At 56.0% G+C, this 20297-nt stretch overlaps 10 protein-coding genes across 10 annotated transcripts; 4 read left to right on the top strand and 6 right to left on the bottom strand.

Moving 5' to 3' along the window:
* Positions 1-49: 49 nt before the first annotated feature.
* Positions 50-2023, top strand: SPSK_01549 (uncharacterized protein; the record flags this gene model as incomplete). Its single annotated transcript, XM_016728458.1, has 1 exon — positions 50-2023. One exon carries the CDS (start codon positions 50-52, stop codon positions 2021-2023), a length of 1974 nt encoding a protein of 657 aa, XP_016590234.1.
* A 435-nt stretch (positions 2024-2458) lies between these two features.
* Positions 2459-3161, bottom strand: SPSK_01953 (uncharacterized protein; the record flags this gene model as incomplete). Its single annotated transcript, XM_016728851.1, has 2 exons — positions 2459-2574; positions 2636-3161. 2 exons carry the CDS (start codon positions 3159-3161, stop codon positions 2459-2461), a joined length of 642 nt encoding a protein of 213 aa, XP_016590233.1.
* Positions 3162-4993: 1832 nt separating this feature from the next.
* Positions 4994-6520, bottom strand: SPSK_01690 (Sugar transporter family protein; the record flags this gene model as incomplete). Its single annotated transcript, XM_016728597.1, has 1 exon — positions 4994-6520. One exon carries the CDS (start codon positions 6518-6520, stop codon positions 4994-4996), a length of 1527 nt encoding a protein of 508 aa, XP_016590232.1.
* Positions 6521-7495: 975 nt separating this feature from the next.
* On the top strand, positions 7496-10012 carry SPSK_01475 (uncharacterized protein; the record flags this gene model as incomplete). Its single annotated transcript, XM_016728387.1, has 1 exon — positions 7496-10012. The coding sequence occupies one exon, from the start codon at positions 7496-7498 to the stop codon at positions 10010-10012; it is 2517 nt and encodes an 838-aa protein (XP_016590231.1).
* A 266-nt stretch (positions 10013-10278) lies between these two features.
* SPSK_10417 (uncharacterized protein) lies at positions 10279-11360 on the top strand (the record flags this gene model as incomplete). Its single annotated transcript, XM_016736838.1, has 2 exons — positions 10279-10326; positions 10398-11360. The coding sequence occupies 2 exons, from the start codon at positions 10279-10281 to the stop codon at positions 11358-11360; spliced, it is 1011 nt and encodes a 336-aa protein (XP_016590230.1).
* Positions 11361-12016: 656 nt separating this feature from the next.
* Positions 12017-13965, top strand: SPSK_01556 (long-chain acyl-CoA synthetase; the record flags this gene model as incomplete). The annotated part of the gene is made up of 2 exons (XM_016728465.1): positions 12017-13811; positions 13907-13965. The coding sequence occupies 2 exons, from the start codon at positions 12017-12019 to the stop codon at positions 13963-13965; spliced, it is 1854 nt and encodes a 617-aa protein (XP_016590229.1).
* A 299-nt stretch (positions 13966-14264) lies between these two features.
* On the bottom strand, positions 14265-15592 carry SPSK_01748 (acetyl-CoA C-acetyltransferase; the record flags this gene model as incomplete). Its single annotated transcript, XM_016728654.1, has 2 exons — positions 14265-15425; positions 15479-15592. 2 exons carry the CDS (start codon positions 15590-15592, stop codon positions 14265-14267), a joined length of 1275 nt encoding a protein of 424 aa, XP_016590228.1.
* Positions 15593-17477: 1885 nt separating this feature from the next.
* Positions 17478-17744, bottom strand: SPSK_02090 (uncharacterized protein; the record flags this gene model as incomplete). The annotated part of the gene is made up of 1 exon (XM_016728983.1): positions 17478-17744. One exon carries the CDS (start codon positions 17742-17744, stop codon positions 17478-17480), a length of 267 nt encoding a protein of 88 aa, XP_016590227.1.
* Positions 17745-17845: 101 nt separating this feature from the next.
* On the bottom strand, positions 17846-18460 carry SPSK_01975 (uncharacterized protein; the record flags this gene model as incomplete). Its single annotated transcript, XM_016728873.1, has 2 exons — positions 17846-18423; positions 18451-18460. 2 exons carry the CDS (start codon positions 18458-18460, stop codon positions 17846-17848), a joined length of 588 nt encoding a protein of 195 aa, XP_016590226.1.
* A 114-nt stretch (positions 18461-18574) lies between these two features.
* SPSK_01741 (oxidoreductase) lies at positions 18575-19922 on the bottom strand (the record flags this gene model as incomplete). The annotated part of the gene is made up of 3 exons (XM_016728647.1): positions 18575-19020; positions 19089-19247; positions 19313-19922. 3 exons carry the CDS (start codon positions 19920-19922, stop codon positions 18575-18577), a joined length of 1215 nt encoding a protein of 404 aa, XP_016590225.1.
* Between the last annotated feature and the right edge of the window lie 375 nt (positions 19923-20297).

The raw sequence follows: 20297 nt of genomic DNA, 5'->3' as shown, positions 1-20297 counted from the left end.
CTCCAGCATTGTCCGATACTCGATACTCTTCACGACGACAACATACAGCATGGCGGAGATTGCCGGGCTTGTCCTGGGCGGCCTTCCCTTGGTCATTTCGGCGGTCGAGGTCTTTGCAGAGCCCCTGGAGTCCTACCGGAATTACAAAAAGCAGGTGCTGCAATTCCACAGCTTGCTCGCTTTGCAAAGGCAAAAGCTCGAGGCCACATTGTTGGACATTGGGCTCGACACGCCGAGCAAGGACGAGTTGAGCCGATACGTCCAGGCCAACGCCCCCAAGGTGGCCGACGAGATTTTGTACATCTACCAGTGCATTGAAGAGGAGACGAACAAGGTCATGCGCAAGTTCGGCATCGATTCGCGTACCAAGGTAACTCATTGTTCCCAGGGGGTGCTACAAAAGTCACGAGTGCAAGAAGAAGAGGTGCGGTCGCATGTCCATGACGCACACTCTAATCTAGTTTTCCAGTTTCATGCGATTCCCCGTTCTTCGCCGTCCGACATGAAGCGCATCTGGAACGCAATCAGCGCAAAGCGGCGCAAGAAAACAATCAGCCTTCTGAACGACCTCAACGAACAGTTGTGTGGCTGTCTCCAAGTGAGCAAGTCAGAGCTGAAGGCCGAGGACGACAATCCCGTCGTCCAGCGTCTTGTCCAGCGCTTCGATATCAAGCAATGCAATTCTCTGCGGCAATGCCTGGCCTCGCTGCACCGTGCCTTGGAGTCGAGCCTACTCTGTGGCTGTGAGGCTCCACACCACGCAGTTCTCGACGTGGACTGGCATCTCGACGGGAAGGCCGTGGCCCCGGACGTGAAAATAGCCGTGTCGTACCAACCGGGGACCGCCAAGAGCGCCACGCAGGGTGCGCCTTACTGGCGAACCGTGCATGCCATACCGACGCCTGCCAAGCAAGGGAACGTGGCGCTACCACATATGCATACACGGCGTGTTCCGGCGCCAAACAGCGTTTCTCGGTCCTCTACGCCACCACGGACGCCATCGCCTCCGGAATTCCGACCCAGCCGCGTCAAAGTCGGTCCACCAGCCCCTTCGAGTCAGCTCTCCTTGCCAGCGCGGCAACCCGCCATCAACAGTAAGACGAGAATTGCGTTTTACGAGGGCATAGTTTCCGTGTACGAGTCACTAACACATAGCGCTTCTTTCTCTCCTCATGCAGTACCACTCGAGCCCTTAACGCAAACCATAACACCCCCCAATCTACCAGTTGCGGCCAGCGTGTGTGTGTTTGTGTCTCCTGATTTAAGCGACCATGTGCTGCAAGACGACGACGAAGACCACGGGCGTGATTTCCGTCTCCAACAGACAAATGTGGGGGGGCCGAGAATCACGCAGCTTGTTCCCATCACAAAGGCGCTGAACCCGCCACAAAGCCACCAACGGCTGTCTCTGAAAGCCCGCTGTGGCCTGGCGGCGTATGCGGCCATGTCGGTTTTGCACCTGAGCAGTGGCCCGTGGCTCACCAATGACTGGGACGGAAGTCGTGTCGGCATCTTTTTCGAGCAGCCGGACAACAACGCGGAGCGACTCGCAGACCGTCCGTGCTTCTTTTCCAGTTTCGCGCCGCTACCACAGACGTTTCTTGGCGACGAAGGCGACCATGGCGACCATGGTGCCGACGGTGCCCTCCCACACGCGGCGGGCCGTAGCGCGTACGACAAGCGCCTGGCACCCAACATCACGGTGTTTTCCCTGGGCATTCTTCTGGTGGAGCTGTGCGTGGGACGGTGTTATGCGGATGCACGGGACGATGCTCAGCAGCAGCAGCCTCTCGAAACTCCGTTGTCAATGACCAATGCTCGCTACGACTTTGCCATGAGCAACTTGGACAAGGTGTATGAGTTGGCAGGCGCTTCCTACGGAGATGCAGCCAAAAAGTGCATCAGGTTCAGCTTTCCCGGCCCGGACTCGCACAACATCTTTGAGATGGAGACGTTCCGCGGTATCTTCTACCGCCAAGTTGTAGCACCTATCCAGGCGGCGTACAACAGGCTTCTGATTTAGTTGTTTGTGTCTTTGGTGGCTTGTTTCCAGAGGCGATCATAGTCTGCTACGATTAATTTTGCATTCCTTATTACTTATAAATTGTTATATGTGACAAGTACAATTAATTGGTAGATATTTATCGTCATTTTGTTAAGATTACGTTATAATTATTTTCCTACCGTAGAACTACTTAATACGACATTAGATAAACAAAATGGCTCATATAAATCGGGAGTCATTTCACCTGAGCCCATCGTTTTGTTTTTTTGTTTTTTTTGCTGTTAATTTGCTACATAAAATATTCCCGACAATTAACCATTGGATCCACGAAAGAGTTAATGGAATACAAGTTAATCGGGTTGTATTACTGGCAATCGGTAACTACTGAACCACCAGCTAGCGAGGAGCGTGCTCCGTCGTATATCTAGGTTCCTCCGTCATCACTGTTGCTCTTTATTCTGGAGCCAACGGCGTTACCAAAATACTCCGAGACCCAGAAATGGCGGCGACGTTCCCATAGACAGTCGATGCATCAGTACTCACAAGCCAGGATCCAAGATTTTCGATATCTGCGGCTTATTCGTATGATTAGCAGACGTGCTTCAAGTCTGGTAAGCTGGACATACTCACGAGCTTGTTCCTGAAGCTGTAGCACCGAAACTCGAGAGAACTGCACGTGAGGAGACACTTGCAGCCAGCCACTGGTTCGAGCAGGAATGCAGATGGGGTGGGGTGGCGCCTTTGAATAAATTATGGCCTCTTGGCCGTCTCTAAGCGGACCTGCGGCCGCCGCCAAGTCCTCTGGGAGGACGGGATCCTCTGCATGGCTGGGAGGCAGACGCAAAAGAACACTAGCTAGCTTGAATTCGACCGTGTCCGGACCATCGGACACCAAAGCCCTCTTCCCGGCATCTGTCTGGAAGAAGTGTAAAACGGCTTGCTCCGTAGCCTGGTCCGCACTACCGACACACCATAGCCAGTTAACCTGAGAGGCGGGCATTTCGAGGCGGCCGAGGGTAATGGAGATGCCCGGAGAGGCGTTTCGCAGCTTTTCGGCAACAAACGAGAGGAGCTCATGTCCGTGTTGACCAACCTGGTGATGGAACCTATCCTGGATGATGTCGAACGGAACACCCGAGGATGACTCGGTATTCATTGTAAGATCTGTCGTTTCTCTGAAATATTTGGGGAACCACGGAAAGGTGCCACGGCGTGATTGTGATCAAAGCCGCAGCGTTCATGAGCTTGTGGCGACAGTGTATGCAATTGGAACTATACAGTTGCAATAACTTATAAGAAATATTTCGTAATGGCTTGGAGTTGACGAATATTAGTATGGTTGGTTACGGAATCAAGGAATCATACATATCCCAGCCGCCGTACCAAGATAGGGCCAGGCAGCAGCGAATGCACTGAACATAAGGTCGATGGACAACCACCAATAGCAACGACACGGGTAAGGAAGGAAGGGTTGCAGGACAGATGTCGTGTAACCGACGCTAGCTGTTAGTAGAGTAAGGCGGTCAGCACGGGCTACGAGTCGGTGCCGTCTTCCGGCTGCTGCTACAAGGTCAATCACGCGCCAGCCAGCATGCAGATTTGACAAAGCGTAGCTAAAAGAACGTCGTTTGTTTACCTTACTGAAATGAAATTGATCGTATATCATTTATTTTCTTCCATTAAACTATACCAAAATGATGTGTATAATTCAAGCTGGCAGTTGCCTACGTGGACTTTGTCTTCGCCCGATACAGCCGATGCACAAAACCAGCACATCTATGCCAGGTTGCGTGGAGTAACGGCGTGCGTCTCCATTAATGCCTCAACACCACGAGTATAATGCCGCTGGCTTTCATCAGTCCGGCACCGAACCATACAATGACTGACGAATCGAACCGAAGCACTTTGCATCCAGGGTTTGTATGGTGTAATTGTCGTCAAGAGGCCGCACCTAAAACGAATTGTTTCAAATGTGTGGTCAATACGGTGGCTGACACCGCATCAACAATACTACTCAGTGCACTAGTACCAAGCAATGGCAGCATCAGAAGACTAGTCACCAATTCACATATTCCGATGCCAAGAAAATACTCGACATCCGGTCAACTTGTGCAACATCCACACCGTAGCGTGTAAGTCAACCGTCGACTTCTCGTTGCCATATTGTCTTCAATAAGCGCCTAGTTTGGAGTGTGTTCCTGGATGGTGCAGCATTCTTCCCGTGACGTGGCCTTCGAGAGCTAGACGGCTGCTACGATGTATGAGGCTCAGTATGACATTGAACTCCAGCTTGCAAAATTCACTTAGTTTCGACAACAAGCTGTTCATCTGAAGGGTTGTTACCTGCGTGTCCAATATCTGGTTTTGTCAACTGGCGTGTCGCGTTCACGTGCGGAACGGAAGATCTTCGGAAAAACGTATTTAGTAAGGAATAAACAGTCTCTCAAAATTGTATTGTATTATCGTCTTTCTCTTTCTTTTCAACAATAGATACTCAAATACTCACGGGGTGTTTTACGTTAACGGTTTGATAAACACAGGAGTACTGGAAGCAAATGAATAAATGTCTTCAATGTTCTTCGTTGAGGTTATGTCCGCAAAGGCACCTTCGATGATGCCAAGCACGATGAGCCAGAACATAGAATCCCCCCATGCTAGATGTGGGTGCAGGTCTGAGAGGAATCATTATGAAACCGGGTTGTCGTCGAGTGCGTTCATTCGTATGGTATTTTGCATTCGAACTAAAGGACCAGTAAACTCGATAGTATGACAATGGCCGGTCCGGGGGTTCCGGTTTACTGGGGTTTTGGTGGTCTATGAAAACGGGCATTTTGCATGCTAACCACAACACCGGTAAACTCGCATAGTATAGTGAACATGAAATATTTTCGAGTATTGCATCCAAAATCATCAACTCAATTGCATTGATTAAAGGAATATCAAATTTCCTTTGAACATAACATTATCTCACAAATATTTCCCGTCCAATCATGCCCTCTTCTCAGCATGTTCTGCAACGTTCATCACCTTGGCGTTATCTGACGAAGCATCCCCATCCTCTGCCACAAACGCATCTGCCGCCTGCACTTCGTCACCAAACAGAGCAGCAATCTCTTCCAGTGCCAGGCCTTTGGTATCTGGGTAAAAAAGGAGACAGACAATGGCAAACAAATAGGCCGGAATAATAAAGCACAGATAAAACTTCCACGAAATAGTGGCGAACGCGATGGGCGCTGTCTGCAGCCACATGACATTCATCAGCGAAATGGCAGCCATGCCAAGGGCCATGCCCTTGGCACGAAGGTGTTGCGGGAACAGCTCGGCAAAGTAGACATACTGGGTACCATCCAGTAAGAACTCGGCAAAAACAATATACAAGAATATCATGGCGACGGCCGCACGCAATGCATTGTCGTTCTGGTCGGGGCCCACCGGGTAGTTGGCCACAAGAGCAGCCTCTGCAACGAGGCAGGTGGTGACTATGACTGTGCCAATAAACACCAGGCGGTTGCGGGGAAACAGGTCAATGATAAAAATAGCGGCCACGCCGAACACCCAGCCCAGCGTATTAAAAATTCCGGAAAACAGCAGCTGTTTCTCTGAGTCGAAACCGAGTCCGGAATAGAGGAGTTGCCCGTAATTATTAATGACGAGCACGCCAGTGAACTGTATGCCGCATGCGAGGCCGATGGCAAAGAATGCTCGCTTGCGATAGGACTTTTTGGTGATGAGGGACATCCAACTGTGCGGTAGTGCGTTGTCCATTTCGATCTGGGCATGGATCTGCGCAAACTCCAGCTCGGCTTCGCGCGTTTCGTGCAGGCGGGTAAGCACACGTCGAGCCTGGTCATGCTTACCACGCTGCACGAGGTAGCGCGGCGACTCGGGCAAAAACGGCATGGCACAGAGCACAATGAGCGCCGGCAGCGTCTGCAGCGCCAGGGGTCCGCGCCACGCATTGGGCGAGTCGACGTGGTAAAAAGCATATCCCATCCACGAGGCGAAGGCGTATCCAAACAAAAGCATGGCCGAGTGGATGTCGACGAGCAGGCCACGCCAGCGCGGGGGCACAATCTCCGTCATCCACACGGGCACCGAGCCCAGCAACCAGAACGAGCCCATGCCGGCCACGAAGCGGAACGCAAGGAACATGCCGATGTGCACAGAGCCAGCGAGAAGGGCACCCGATATAAGCACGAGGATCGAGGGCACGGTAATGCTGGCTTTGCGGCCGAATCGGTCGGCCACCCAGGAGATGCAAAGGGCGCCGAAGAAGGCGCCGGCCTGAAAGAGCCCGTTCATGCCTGAGAGCAGCTCGGTGCCGTTGTCGCGCGTGTCGAGCGCAAAGTATTCACGGAACGTGGGCTGGGCCAGCGTTGTACCGATGATGCTAGCGCTGTAGCCCATGGCAATGGAGGCAAATGACATGGCAAAGATGACCATGACGTTGTAGGCGCGAAACTGCCGGCCCTTGCCGTGCCGGACCGCCGGATGCGGCGCCGCGACAGTCTCCATAATGGGAGACGAGTCGTTGACGTTTGGGTGGTACACAAAGAATAGAGAAAAGTAAAGAAGACGTCAAGTGAGTGACAACAATAAAATAAAAATGGCGAGGAAAAGTTGATTCACTTTCGTGAGATTCAAAATAAACCAGGAGATCATTTCAAGGCGAGGACACTTTCCAACATGTATACATCAGAACAGCAGTCTCTCACAACAAGAAACCGCCAATCCGACACATACCCAAACGCTGTTGACCTGGACCTCGTGATATGTCACAGAGTCACCTTGGTGTGGCTGCACAATTACCCGATCGCTTGTCCCTGTCCTCCACATCGGCCATGTGTCGTCTAAACGAGACAGCCCTAGTGGTTCCATTATTTTATTACTCCGTACAGTCGTAGTCAGTCTTATTTTGTCTTCTGTTTCTTGTTCTGCTTGCCAGGTAGCGCCTTCCCCTCTCGCTGTCCTCATTCCGGGTTAGGCAATTTCGTCCCATTTGCGGGGTCCCCGCACGCTAAATGCCGCCCGGATTGAGCCCTCTCTGCCTGGCCAGGCCCGCAAGTGATGTTTATGCCAACGTATGCCCCTTTTCTGTTCTGGCCAGTCATAGTGGAGCACAACTAATACCGTAAAAACTTATCCAGAGACTCCGCACTCGACGACCTAAGATGTGCACTAGATACAGGACAAGGACATGATCAACACCCCGTGCCTGCCGGAAGACACACTCACTTGCCCGTCGTATTCCCCATTCATTTAATTTACGCGATAGCCGACGGAAGTAACCATACGGTGATGCTGACGGGGAAGTTCTTGACGTCGCAATGTCGTGACAAACAAGCAAGCTGACTTGACAACACACGACATACGACACACGACAGACTACACGAAGACGACAACCACGACGACAATCAAGACGCAAAACCGAAGGAGCGGACCCAAATCCCGAGTACGTTGAACAGCGATTAAAAAGCGAACGCAGCCGACATGCACACCCGGCACGGCCGGTCCGGACCCCGATCGCGTCTCGGGTGTGTCACGTGTAAACAGCGGCGCGTCCGCTGCGACGAGACCCACCCCGTATGCGGCCACTGCCGGCGCCTACAGTTTGAATGCCGGTATCAGACGCCGAAGGCTGGGCAACAACGAAGGAGACAGCCGGCACAGCGGTCGGAGGCATCCCAGGTACCTGGAGTGAGCAGCAGCCAGCCAGAAATTGACCTCAGCAACCCATTGGCTGTTCCCATTCCCGGCCCTGCGCCTGCTGTCGCCAACGAATTGGCGGTTTCCGAGACCGGCCTTGGCGACATCGACAACCACATCGACTACTTGCAATTGCGGCGCGGCGGGCGGCAGCGTAGCCAGCAACAGAGCTATCAAAGTCAACAACGCAACCAACTGGCACTCCCCGACACTGCGGCTCCAGATCTGTGGGCATACTCGTATACACGAAGTGGATATGCAACACCGAATGGGATCAACAACAACAACACCAACGGCAACAACAACAGCCTACCGTGGACACCTGCTCGGCGATACGATTTCTTCGATGTCTTTGCCGACCTCGACACCTCATGGGCGGGCGAGTTTGCGTGTGTGGTCCCCGAGATTCAGACACCGACGGGTCTAGATACACTGGCCGTTGCAGTTGCGGCGGCTTCTGATGCGTCCCAGCTCACCGCGCAACATGTACCTGAGGCCGGGGGGCCGCCGAGCACACGTGCTGTGGCATCCGGAACCGACACTAGTCCGCCCGTGCAACAGCCGCTGCAGAATGTCATGCATGCGGGCAGTGCTGGTGGTAAAAATGAAAGCGACGTGGATAACGTTGCTCATCTGATGCAACGGTTCCATCAAATCGTGCAGCCTCCCGCAGCTATCCTCATCGGGGGCTTCGAACGTTGGCGTCGTCTACAGCACTATTTGTGCAAGCTGGGCGACAAATCCCGCGCTGTTCGCAGTGCCCTCCTGTGTCTCATTGAACTGCTCGCCATAGATGACGACGGTGAAGGACTGGAAGGCGACCAGAGAGAGAAGCGGATGCAGCGCATTCTTGAGCGACATGCCTCGGCCTGCCAGGAAATCGAAGCCAAACTGGGCTGCAGCGCTACCATCACCACTGAAGCGGCTGATATGGCCGACAAGGCCGTACACCCACTGCGACCCAAAACCAGAGAACACCTGCTGGCAGCCATCTTTTTGCTGTCCTGGTTTGAGGTCATTCGCGACCAGGACTCGCACACGCGCCTGTTCCCGCGCCACCTGGCCGAGCGCGTCATCACCAGTGCTACGACGACGAGTCCGACCAGCAGTGCCACAAGCTGGAGCCGCTACTCGCAGCAGCTGCTGTCGTGGCTCAATACTCTCGACAGCAAGGCTGCCCACATGGGTCGGGAGACACTGTTGTCGCCAAAGACACTGGAGGCCGTGGCACATTTCCCGATCCACATCACCTCGTCCCTGGACCAAGAGCACGGCGAGGCTGACAGCAGCAAGGGCCAAGCGGGGACAGCACCGGTTCACGATGATGAAGACTCGGAACTGTCCTCCGTGGACGAAATGTCGCCGTCGTCGTCGCCCGCGTCGGCTGTGTCGATGGGCGTTCAATCGAAGACACCACAAGCCCAGGCGCACGGCCGGGGTCGGCCACATAGACATCAACAGGCACCCGGTAGCCGTCCCAACGTACACGGCGCCGGAGACCGGTGGTCACCACAGCTGGCCCCTGTTCAGGTCAAGCAGGTCTTGTTGCGGACCGTCCTTCAGCCCGCCCTGGAGTGGTACCTCACGTCCCAGTCGTACTGCCGCCGGATCAGCGCTCACGACAAGCATCACCGCCGGCGGTTCACGAGCGACGACGAGTACGAAGTCATCCTCGCGGGCAAACAGCTCGAGTCGGAACTGTTTGCGCTCTGGGATGACCGCCCGGACGTCATGTCGCTGACCAGCCAGCAGCTGCGCGCCGTTGTCGCCGCCGATGTGGCGAAACGGTTGGAGGCCATCTTTAGCGTCTACCTGGCCAGCTTCTGGATCCTGTTTGTGCACCTCCACCGCATCAGCTGGTGGCACCTGCCGCACTCGGCCTTGGCGCGTCGGGCCCTGGACGAGGTGTGGCAGCACATGCAGCGGGCGTACGGCGAGGAAATCTCCGTGCCTGGGCCTGGGCCCAATCCGACCGTGACGGTCCGCAAAGTCATCCATCCCAGCCTGCTGTGGCCCGTGTTCTTGTTTGGCTCCGAGTGCAGCGACCCGGCGCAGGCGCAGTGGGCCATTGAGCAGCTCGAGGCGCTCGGTGAGGCCAAGCCGGTTTTGGAGGAAGACGCCGTCGGCGACAACAACAACACACTGCCGCCTTTTCGACTGAGTTCGGGTGCGACACGCAACGCAAAGCGGGCGGCTCTGCTGTTACGCCAGCTTATAAAAGAGCAAACCGCCAAGGGGGCCAGGGTGGATGACCGGGATCTGTCGATGCGCTTGTTTGGCTGTTACTTTTCAATTATATGAATGTGTGTGTATTCCTTCAGATGTTGCCGCCCAGTCTACTCTGGCAGCTTGTTGAAGGAGCCACCGCGGCTTTTGCGGTTTTAGTGGTTAACTCATGTTTGCCCAACTCATGTTTGCCCCCACACTTCTCCACAGTCACAACATCTTCAAACAAAACAACCTCTTTTCCCCAAAGCAAACAGTTACTCAGGCACGACCTCATCCTGGCAATTTTCAAAAAAAAGAAAAAAAAGAACCTGTACTATATCATGGCAGACACTGCGGAAATGACTCTGATGAAGCAAGTGGGCTATGTCAACCCAGAGCTCAGAGAGGTAACACCATACCGACCACTACGTCGCCACACCCAACACCTACTGGTATACTGATATTGTGCATCCACCAGATCCTCGACAAGAGCGGCCCCGTGGCCTCTCTGGGAGAGACAACCGACATCCAAGCCCTGCGGGCGACTCTTCGACAACGCAAGCTGGCGATGACGGCGTCGGCCGGTCCATCCACGTCGACCATTCGCGAGACAGACCACAGTATTACCACACGGGACGGTGGACAGATTGTGGTGCGCGTCTACAAGGACAGTACCACCTCGACGTCTGGTCCTGTCTTGGTCGTTCTCCATGGCGGCGGCTGGGTCCTCGGCGACCTGGACAACGAGGCCTTGCTCTGTCGCTCGTGGTGTGCGTTGGTACCGGGCGCCGTGAGTGTCAACGTCGACTACCGGCTGGCGCCCGAGCACAAGTTCCCGGTCCCGGTGCACGACTGCCACGATGCCGTGTGCTGGGTGGCGGCGCACCCGGACGTGCACGGCGGTGATTTATCTGCAGGATTCATTGTCGGTGGCGTGTCGGCCGGCGCCAACATGGCCTGTTCGGTGGCTCACCTGGCACGCGACGAGGGCCTGACACCGCCGCTGACGGGCGTGTACCTCAACATTCCGAGCCTGCTGGCGCCCCAGGCCGTTCCCGACAAATGGAAGGCGGTCTACACGAGCCGCGACGAAAACAAGGACGCGCCCATTCTCAACGCGGGTGCGATTGCCCTCTTCCGCCAACTCTACGAGGACGACCCACTGTCGCCGCTCATGTCGCCGGCCGTCTGGCCGTCGGGCCACAAGGGACAACCGCCGACGTATCTGCAGGTAGCCGGGATGGACCCGCTACGCGATGAGGGCTTGATTTACGAGCGCATGCTGCGCGAGGAAGCGGGCGTCACTACGCGGCTGGACGTCTACCCGGGCCTCCCGCATGGCTTTTCGTCCTGGTGGCCCAAGGCAGAGTTCAGCCAGAAGCAGCGCCAGGACACAGCTAAGGGGTTGCAGTGGCTGCTGGAGGCAGGGCGCAAGAAGTGAGCAGCAACGAGAGCTACGGGATGTGGCCGAATGCGGAGACGAGCCGCCGGTGGAGGCAGCTCGGATGTAGACTATGAGGCAGCAAATGATATTTGTCAACTTCAGTGGTCGAATGGCGTGTATGCCATGCATGACGACTTGTAGTGCGGCGCGGGGAGCGCAACTCCTCTTTAGTCGTCTTACCCCGACTTTGGTCACGTTGTAAATTAGACGACGTAGGCGACGAAAACACGCGACAGCTCCACACCATGCAATACGCGATAGACGACGAAATGTCAGACGGAAACACGGCACACAACGTGGCGACGAGTGGCCACACACTCCATAGTGGATCCTGCTCGGATCGAGTGTAAGTGAAAGACATTCTTGGCGCAGATGGGTATCGTCTCCGGGTTTTCTGGATATCGTGATATTGTCTTATGCCGTCTTTGTATTGTCGTTGCTATGAACTTTCCATTGCTGTGACGGGTAATAGTGCCTTGGTAGGCCGACATTGAGTCTGCTGAGGGATTGCACTATGTGTCTGCTTGTGGTGGCCCGTTGGTATTGATCGATTCGCTCTATGTCTGTACAATTTCAAGACAAGTGCCGCTCAGAACACACCTACCGAACGTTTGCAGTTGAGTCTCATCGCCGCCATTCGACAGCAAGACAACATGGTGCCTCCACCACCACCAAAGCAACACCACAGCGACGATATCCTGTCCAAAGGGTCGCCAAAACAGCGGCTGTCCATCATCAGTGGACCCTCTGAGCCGGCGCTGCTGCGCTGTACGTTCAACGACATTTTGCGGGAGCGCGTGCGACTGCAGCCAAACAATGTTGTGGTTGCCTCGCAGCACCAGAACAACACCCGGCTCACGTACGGCAAGCTGCATCGGCAGAGCACGCAGCTGGCTGTGGCACTCTACGAGCAGATCGGCGTCCGACGAGGCGACCGAGTGGCCGTACTGCTCGGAAACTGCTACGAGTATGCCGTGATTATGCTAGCCTGCTCACGACTGGGCGCGTACTTTACGCTGTTCAACTACGCATACACGCGCGCGGAGCTGATGCACGCACTACAGTCGGCAACACCGCGGGTGCTGTTCACAACAGCCCAGACGTCACGGTACGACTACCGGCCCATCTTGAAGGAGCTGCAGATCGACGCCGACGGGACGGGGCTCCGTCACGTTGTCATGTTGGACGAAGAGTACGTCACCACATCGACGACGGACGGCCCTGTGGGACATAACCCACTCACTCTCCAGTTGTGGGCCTACGAAGACCTTATGCGACAAGGTGCCGTGGTCTCTCTCGATACACAAAACGAAGTGGCCGCGCTCGAAGGCCAAGTCACCGACGCCGATATCCTCAACCTGCAATTCACGTCCGGCAGTACGGGCCAGCCCAAAACGGTCGCCCTCACGCAGCATGGTATGGTCAACAGCGCGCGCTACATTGCCCTGCTCATGCAGATTCAGCCAACAGACGCCATCAACGTGCCGGTGCCCCTGTTTCATGCGTTTGGGCTGGTCATTGGCTTCTGTGCCGCCCTGCTGGCCGGCGCATCCATTGTCCTGCCGTCCGAATACTTTGACGCCGCCGCCACCCTGCAGGCCGTCGAGCGGTTCGGGTGCACCGGCTTGTACGGCGTGACGACCATGTTTGTCGACATGCTCAGTGATGCGCGCTTTACCTCCACAAAACGGTCCTCGCTGCGGTTCGGCGTCATGGCCGGGTCCGCGATGCCAAAAGGGCTGCTGACGCGCGTCATCACCAAGTTCCCCATCCGCGACATTTACACCAACTGGGGCATGACCGAGCTGTCGTCCATCGCCACGATGACTGTGGCCGGCGACTCAGAGGCCAAGAAACTCAACTCGGCCGGCCGCCTGCTGCCCAACTTTTCCGCCCGCATCGTCGACCCCGACACCGCCGAGACCCTGCCCTGGGGCCAGCGTGGCGAGATTGTCGTCAGCGGGTTCGGCGTGATGCACTCCTACTATGGACAGCCGGCCTGGACCGCTCAGGCCATCCGTTCACGCGGAGGTCGGGGGCGGTGGATGCATACCGGCGACGAGGGCTACTTGGACGCCGACGGCTACTTTGTCATCACTGGCCGCATCAAGGATCTCATTATCCGCGGCGGCGAGAACATTTCGCCCACCGAAATCGAGGCTCGTCTTTTCCAGCATCCGGCGATCAAGCAGTGCTCCGTGTTCGGCGTGCCGAGCGCACGGTACGGCGAGGAGGTGGCGGCCATTTTGGAGAGGGACGAGCAGTACGATGGGCGGCCGTCTGACACGGAAGTGCGTGCGTGGGTGCGCCAGACTCTCAGTCGGTATAAGGCGCCCATCTACATTTGGTGGCTGGGTGAGGCCGATGGAGACCCAAGAGTGCCGGCGGACTGGCCCAAAACGGCGAATGGCAAGCTGAAGAAGGGCGACATTCGCAAGATCGGCGAGGGTAAGCATATACTTGACCTATCAAGCACTTTTGTTCTAATCACAAACTAATGTGTGCTTTCGTCAGATCTTCTTCAGCTTGACTCCACAGTACAGGCACCAACTCGGCCATCACTATGAATACAAAGTCCAATGGACGTGTCGAACACGAATAGGACTGGTGAAGAGGACTGGTGAATGTCGTAGAGCGGAGTCAACATGTGAAGAAGCAAATACACATATCAAGTAGACTCTGCTGTTTTTGCATTGATGGGTAGAAAGCAATATATGCGTACAACATTAGCCATCAACAACACTGCTTCAGAGGTAATAAGCGCACACGACTTGGTATATTTGGCCCCAGCGTTTCGTGGCCTCCAAGCAAGTAATGCATATTCAGTTAAACAACAAGATGTCTCATTCGTTTTAGTGCCTCATAGTTTTGTTAACATAAAAAAAAGCACTATCTACATCTCTACACCTTGTCCACTCTCTGCACAATCATGGCACTGCCCGCACCGCCGCCATTGCACAGTGCCACGACTCCGTACTCGCCCGCTTTCAGCTGGTGGACCATCGACGTCATCAGCCGCGATCCAGAGCTGCCCAGAGCGTGTCCCAGGGCAATGGCACCACCATCCTTGTTGATGCACACGGTGTTGTCGTCGAGGCCCAGCAGCTGCTCTGTAACGCGGACAACAACGGCAAAGGCCTCATTCACCTCCCATCGTGCAATGTCTTTTGTGTTCAGGCCAGCACGCTGGAGGGCCAGTTGAATGGCCTTGGCGGGCGCTTCGGCGTAGTCGATCGGGTCAACGGCGGCATCGGCATACGACACGATGCGCGACAGGACGCGGCTGCTGTGGCCGTGCTGTGCTGCCAACGCACCCGACACAAGCACGAGAGCGCTGGCGCCGTCGTTCATGGTACTGGCGTTGGCAGCCGTGATTGTGCCCTGTTCGCCAGGCTTGGCAAACACGGGTCTGAGCGTGGGCAGCTTGGCCTTGTTCAAGGCTTTGTAGCCCTCGTCCTCGGCCACGACGGTCGGCGTATCACCCTGGCGAGGACCCGGCACTTCGACGGGGGCCATCTCCTCGTCGAACCGACGTGCTGCCCATGCGTCTTGCGCCCGGTGAAAACTGCGGATGGCATACGCGTCCTGCGCGGCCCGCGAGATGCCAAAGCGCTGGGCACTGTGCTCCGCACACGTGCCCATGTGCACCTGGTTGTAGACGTCCCACAACCCATCCTTGATCAGCCCGTCTTGCAGGGCCATGTCGCCAAACGCCGGGTTGTGCGACGCGCGGCTCACATAGTACGGCACGCGGCTCATGCTCTCCATGCCGCCGGCGATCTGTGCGCCGGCGAGGCCTAGCTGGATATTTTGTGCCGCCAGCATGACCGCCTTCAGGCCCGACGAGCAGACCTTGTTGACGGTCGTGGCCTCAATGGACGATGGCAAGCCCGCAAACAACATCGCCTGCCGCGCCGGTGCTTGGCCTTCACCCGCTTGCATCACGTTGCCCATGTAGACGTCGCGGATGGCGTCGATGGGGACGGATGTTTTGGCAAGAGCGGCCTTGATGGCCACGGCGCCGAGCTGTGTGGCGGGAATGGACTTTAATTTTCCATTGAACTACATTGTTAGTGTCCCCTTGGCTGGGATATTCTTTTCGGGGAGGGGCTCACCTTTGCTGTCGGCGTTCGTGCGGCACTGATAATGTAGACGTCCTGGACCGTCTTGGGTGCCTCCAAATGGCCCTGGATCTGGCTGAGGCGGTTTTGTGCTGTGGCAGAGCTCATTCTGGAGTGTGCTGTCTGTGGCCCTGCAACGGATCCGGTGGCAATGAATCAAGATGAGGAACAGAGCATTCAACACAGCACTCAATCGTCGTACATGTGTGACAAACACTACTGTATTTTCTCTGGATACATCCCTCTCAAATGACCACGTAGGCTTGCTTTGCAGAGAGCAACATATTCCATGCATAAAGAGCTCGGCATCTGTCGGGTATATCGGGTGTCGCGTACGTTTGGCAGCTTGGGCGGTGGACACCTTCCAACAGTATGACTACCCATTAGACTTCATAATGGGCGGAATTTCTCCTCGGACATCGCACGTATTCCTGTTTTTTTTTGTTCTGTTTTTTATAAAAAGAAACATTCCCTCTAACCACCATCCGTTGGACATCGGCAATGCGAGTCGTGTTAGTGGCCCGCTTTTTAAAGTCATGGCAGTCTGACTGTCTTGGTTGGGCATATCAAAAGCGATACCAAAGCCGTCCGACAATTTGGAAGCGCAGATTGTAGACACTTGCATTGATACTCTGTGACGACACGCCGACGGCGACCTTTGTGCTACGAAGCTCTGCCACCGTCTGGACTGACGTGCCGTGATGTATGCTTGAAATAGGACGTCCTTAATAGCACAACTCTGCTTAGTTTCTGTATTTGTCAGCATTTCCAAAGAGAAATCAGCTACCTTGGGCTGTCTACGCATCGCTCCGTACCACTTTCAAACGTGACGTATTCATTGCACAGCGGCTGCACATGGTCTCTCCCCAGTGTCACAACAGCCTTACCCCATTCCCGAGCGGTGACCATGGCAGAGAGCATGCTAACCGGTGACTCCTTGGACGCCGAACATAGGTCTCTCACCTGCTCCATCTGCCGCAAGCAATTCCGCCGAAGTAAGGCCTGCTCTCCATAGATGAATGCCCGTATGTCCGTTTTCCCAGCTAACCTCGCTACAGAGGATCTCAGAGACAGACATCGGCGCCGGTGCGTGAAGTCCTTTGGCAAAACCCGGCTGTCGAGGACAAAAGCCTGTGCAAGGTGTATTGCGTCCAAAGTCAAGTGCAACTATGAAAAGCCATCCTGTGCGTTATCTAGCACTCGCAGACCCATGGGAAATTTTAAATTTCTGACCATGCTTTTGGGAGATGCTCCATCCAGGCAGCCGATGTGCCTCTCGCTCTTTCGTATGTGAGTATCACAACAACAGCCGGGATGCTGTAGATGCTACAACAATAGATGAGCTACGGGGGCCGGAACCCTCGTCCACGATACCCCTTGAAGAAGTGACAGCCTTAGAATCTGCGTCTGGTGTAGATCCCAACTCCAATATCGACCCGTTCTCCAACGGAAGCCTCGTCGCCGCGAGCGACTTAACGCCACCGGAAACGACGCACGTCACAAACTTCAATCACCAGTGGGATGCTATCGACAATGTGGATGGTTTTTCAGGCCAATTTTGGAATGAGCAGGTGTTGGCACAGCCACTAGACCCAAACCTTCAGAGTGCCACGGGCACCGATCTTGGCTGGGTGGTCGCGGCTGGCGTTGACTCCGGGCACGAGCTGGCGGAACCCTTCACGGCCCTCCTGGCCAACCCTCGCGACAATTACGCCAGAACCGATGCCACTACGGCAGAGGACGACGACGAAAGTGGCAGCCTGTCAGCACCGCTGCACCACGTCAATGTTCAGCCCAAATCGGCGCTCGAGACGACTGACCACCTTGCGCAACTTATCGCTCGGTCGGTTGCGACGGCTACAGCGACCGATACCGCACACAATGGTACCTCCCAGCGGCTACTTCCAGACATGTTCAGCATCGGAGAAATTGCGAGACTGCTGGGGGAATATCCCATGCGCTTGCTCCTCCCGACGTTCCGCTCTCCCTTTATTCACCCAACGCTCTTCCGGCAGCGACCCGGTGGCATGCCCGAGCCCATGGCGGTGATGCTGGCCTGTGTCAGCATGAAGCTGCACATGGAGGCCGCCGGCAAGGTGTTTGTGTGCGAGACCTTGGCGGCGGAGCAAGACAAGCTGATCAAAGCACTGGTGGGCACACATTCTTTCTTCCTTGGTGGGCGGTGGCTTTCCTCGTATGTCCTTGCACTGACCTTCATCATGCAGCCGTCAGTATTGGACTCCCACGAAGATGCCTGCATCGTGCTGCAGGCTTTGTGCATCTGCGAGATCGAGTCCCTTGTCGTGGCCAATCGATTTCCGTCGAAACTGAACAATGCAGTGCTCCATCACGAGTATCTCGTCAGGGTGTGTCTTTCCCGGCGTGGGCTAAACTGGCGTTGTTGTAGTCGTTTCGGTAACTAATCCTATTAATGCACAGGCTACGAAGCGTCTGCTGCAACGGATTGCAGACACGTCGCCGCAGGGACGGATAGCAAACTCGTTTCTGTCCTCGCCCATACCATCTACTACCACCAGTACGGACTGGAAAACGTGGGCCGTCCAGGAATCCCTGCGGCGCACGCTGTTTCTCATCTACATCCTCCACGAGCTTCTCCGCGGCATCGAGACGCTCGACGACGGCTACTTTGAGCCCCTGTTTACGGACGGCGACGCGTACGAAAACGTCTGCTTGCCGGCGAGCGACGCCCTGTGGAGGGCCAACAGCGAACAGACGTGGCGCGATGCGCTGCGGAAAGCGGGAGAAGAAGAAGTGAGCAACAACCAGGCCACATCTCCCCTGGTTTCCCTGAAGCTTGGCGAAGTGTCCCGGCGCCTGGCCAGCCACAGCAAGAACGAACAACTCTGGGCGCGGGCGGGCACAGAGTTCCGACCTCTGCCAGAACTCACGCGGCTGGTCCTCTCTCTGTCCGTAGGGGCCTGTCTACGGCGCGACTAAGAGCAGACCGGCACACATTCTCGTAGCCAGTCTTGACAACGGCGGCTGCGTCGAATTAGACGCACTGAGCGTATGCACTACGTACGTATGACAGTGATACATTAACAGCTCAAAATCTCACAATTCTGTTTTTCAGCTCTCGTCCGCCCCCATCCACCGGTCAATTTCGTACGCGCGCGCCGCCGTCCGTTCGAGGTCCGGCCAGTCAGAGCTGAGACGCACGTCCGGACCGACGCCGCGCTTCGCATCCGCATACGCGTACAGCAGCGTCTGCATCGAGCGCCCTGCCACGGGTACTTCCTTTTGCACAGCATTGTATTCCCACGGGACGGTCTCGGCTGCGTCGGCACCAGTGCGGTGCAGCTGGATGGTCACCTCGCACGGACCCTCGTCCTCACCCACGCGGACTTTGCCGGACTCCTGAAAGTAGATGCCGCTCGGGTCGACCACACGAATCTTGCCCGTGGTGCCTGTCAGCGTCCAGTCGAGCGCCGGCTGTCCGGGGAAAGGGTACCCGCTCTTGTATTGGAAGGTGAGCGTGGCAGGTTCCTTGCCGTGCGTACGCGAAGCGAGCAGACCTTGGTGTGGTTAGCTGTGACAGCCTGAAAAAGGCCAACTAATTGAACACAAGACGGTGTCTACGTACCATGAAGGGATAGCAGGTCGGGTACGTCGGACTGGACAGTCTCCGTCACCTCGCCGGTCGCCGGATCGAAGATTGCAATCTCTGGCGTCTGCAGCTGGCTGTGCGCGTGTATCGTACCGGGAACGATGTCGCCGGCCGCTGACTCGACGGCGTCAAGCACTACACATTCAAGACTTAGTAACACGCAACCCCAGCTGGCCTTGCTCATCATACTCGCCACGTACAATGTCCGACGCCGATGGTGATGGGATTGCCCCCGACGGCCCGCTGCGCAAAGTATTTCAGCCCGGCCGGCCACCGGCCCGGGCTCATGTCCGCGCCGTGCGCATTGACCTGCACGTTGAGCAACCTGCCGATCGCCCCGGCCTCGAGGAGCTCCTTCACCTTGCGCACGGCCGGCGCGTATCGTCGCTGCACGCCGACAAACACATTGGACGACCGGCTGTGTTTTTTGGCCGCCGCGACAAGGCGTTGCGTCTCCGACGGATTCGCCGCAATCGGCCACTCGATCAGCACGTCCTTGCCGGCCTCGATGCTGGGCAGGGCCGTCGCATAGTGCGTGTCGACGCGCGTCGCGCAGAGCACAAAGTCGACGTCCGGGTCGGCGGCGAGGTCGGCGGGACGGCCGTAGGCCTTGACGGTCGCCGGGTCGAGGCCGTAGACGCGGATGGCTGCCTCCGCCGAGGCGACGCTGCTGTTGCACAGTGCGACGATCTGGAAGCGCTCGCGGCCTGCCTTTGTCAGCAGACTCGGCAGGTGTGCAAGAGACGTCCAGGACGTGGTGGCGTGCTGCGAGAGGCCAATGATGGCCATACGGACGGGCGGTGGGGCCATTGTGTTTGCTGTGAGCGAGAAACAAAAATATACTAGTCAGTGGGAGGATTGTCGACAAAAAAGCAGTAAACAGGTGGACTGAATGGCAGAAAGATAGAAGCATGGTCGAGTGAAGACATGTTATACTTCTACCGGCCCGCGCCATCTGTCTGTGTCAAGCGATAATAAATACAACAGTGACAAATTACGAATCCAATCATCTCCGACTGTGTGATTTCGTAATCTCATTAACTGTCAATGACGGACAAAAGTCTATTATGCGCGGAGTGCCTCGGACTCGGAGCGCCGTGGTCGTGTTAGTCTCCTACGCTGTGGCGGCTTCGGACTTTGGAGGTCGCGCGCACTGAGGAAATGCAGCTTGCCGAATCACCACGT

Source organism: Sporothrix schenckii (genome assembly GCF_000961545.1).
Source record: "Sporothrix schenckii 1099-18 chromosome Unknown Cont42, whole genome shotgun sequence".
NCBI lineage: Eukaryota > Fungi > Ascomycota > Sordariomycetes > Ophiostomatales > Ophiostomataceae > Sporothrix > Sporothrix schenckii.
The sequence above is the reverse complement of the archived record's forward strand: the minus strand, read 5'-3'. Positions and strand labels throughout refer to the sequence as shown.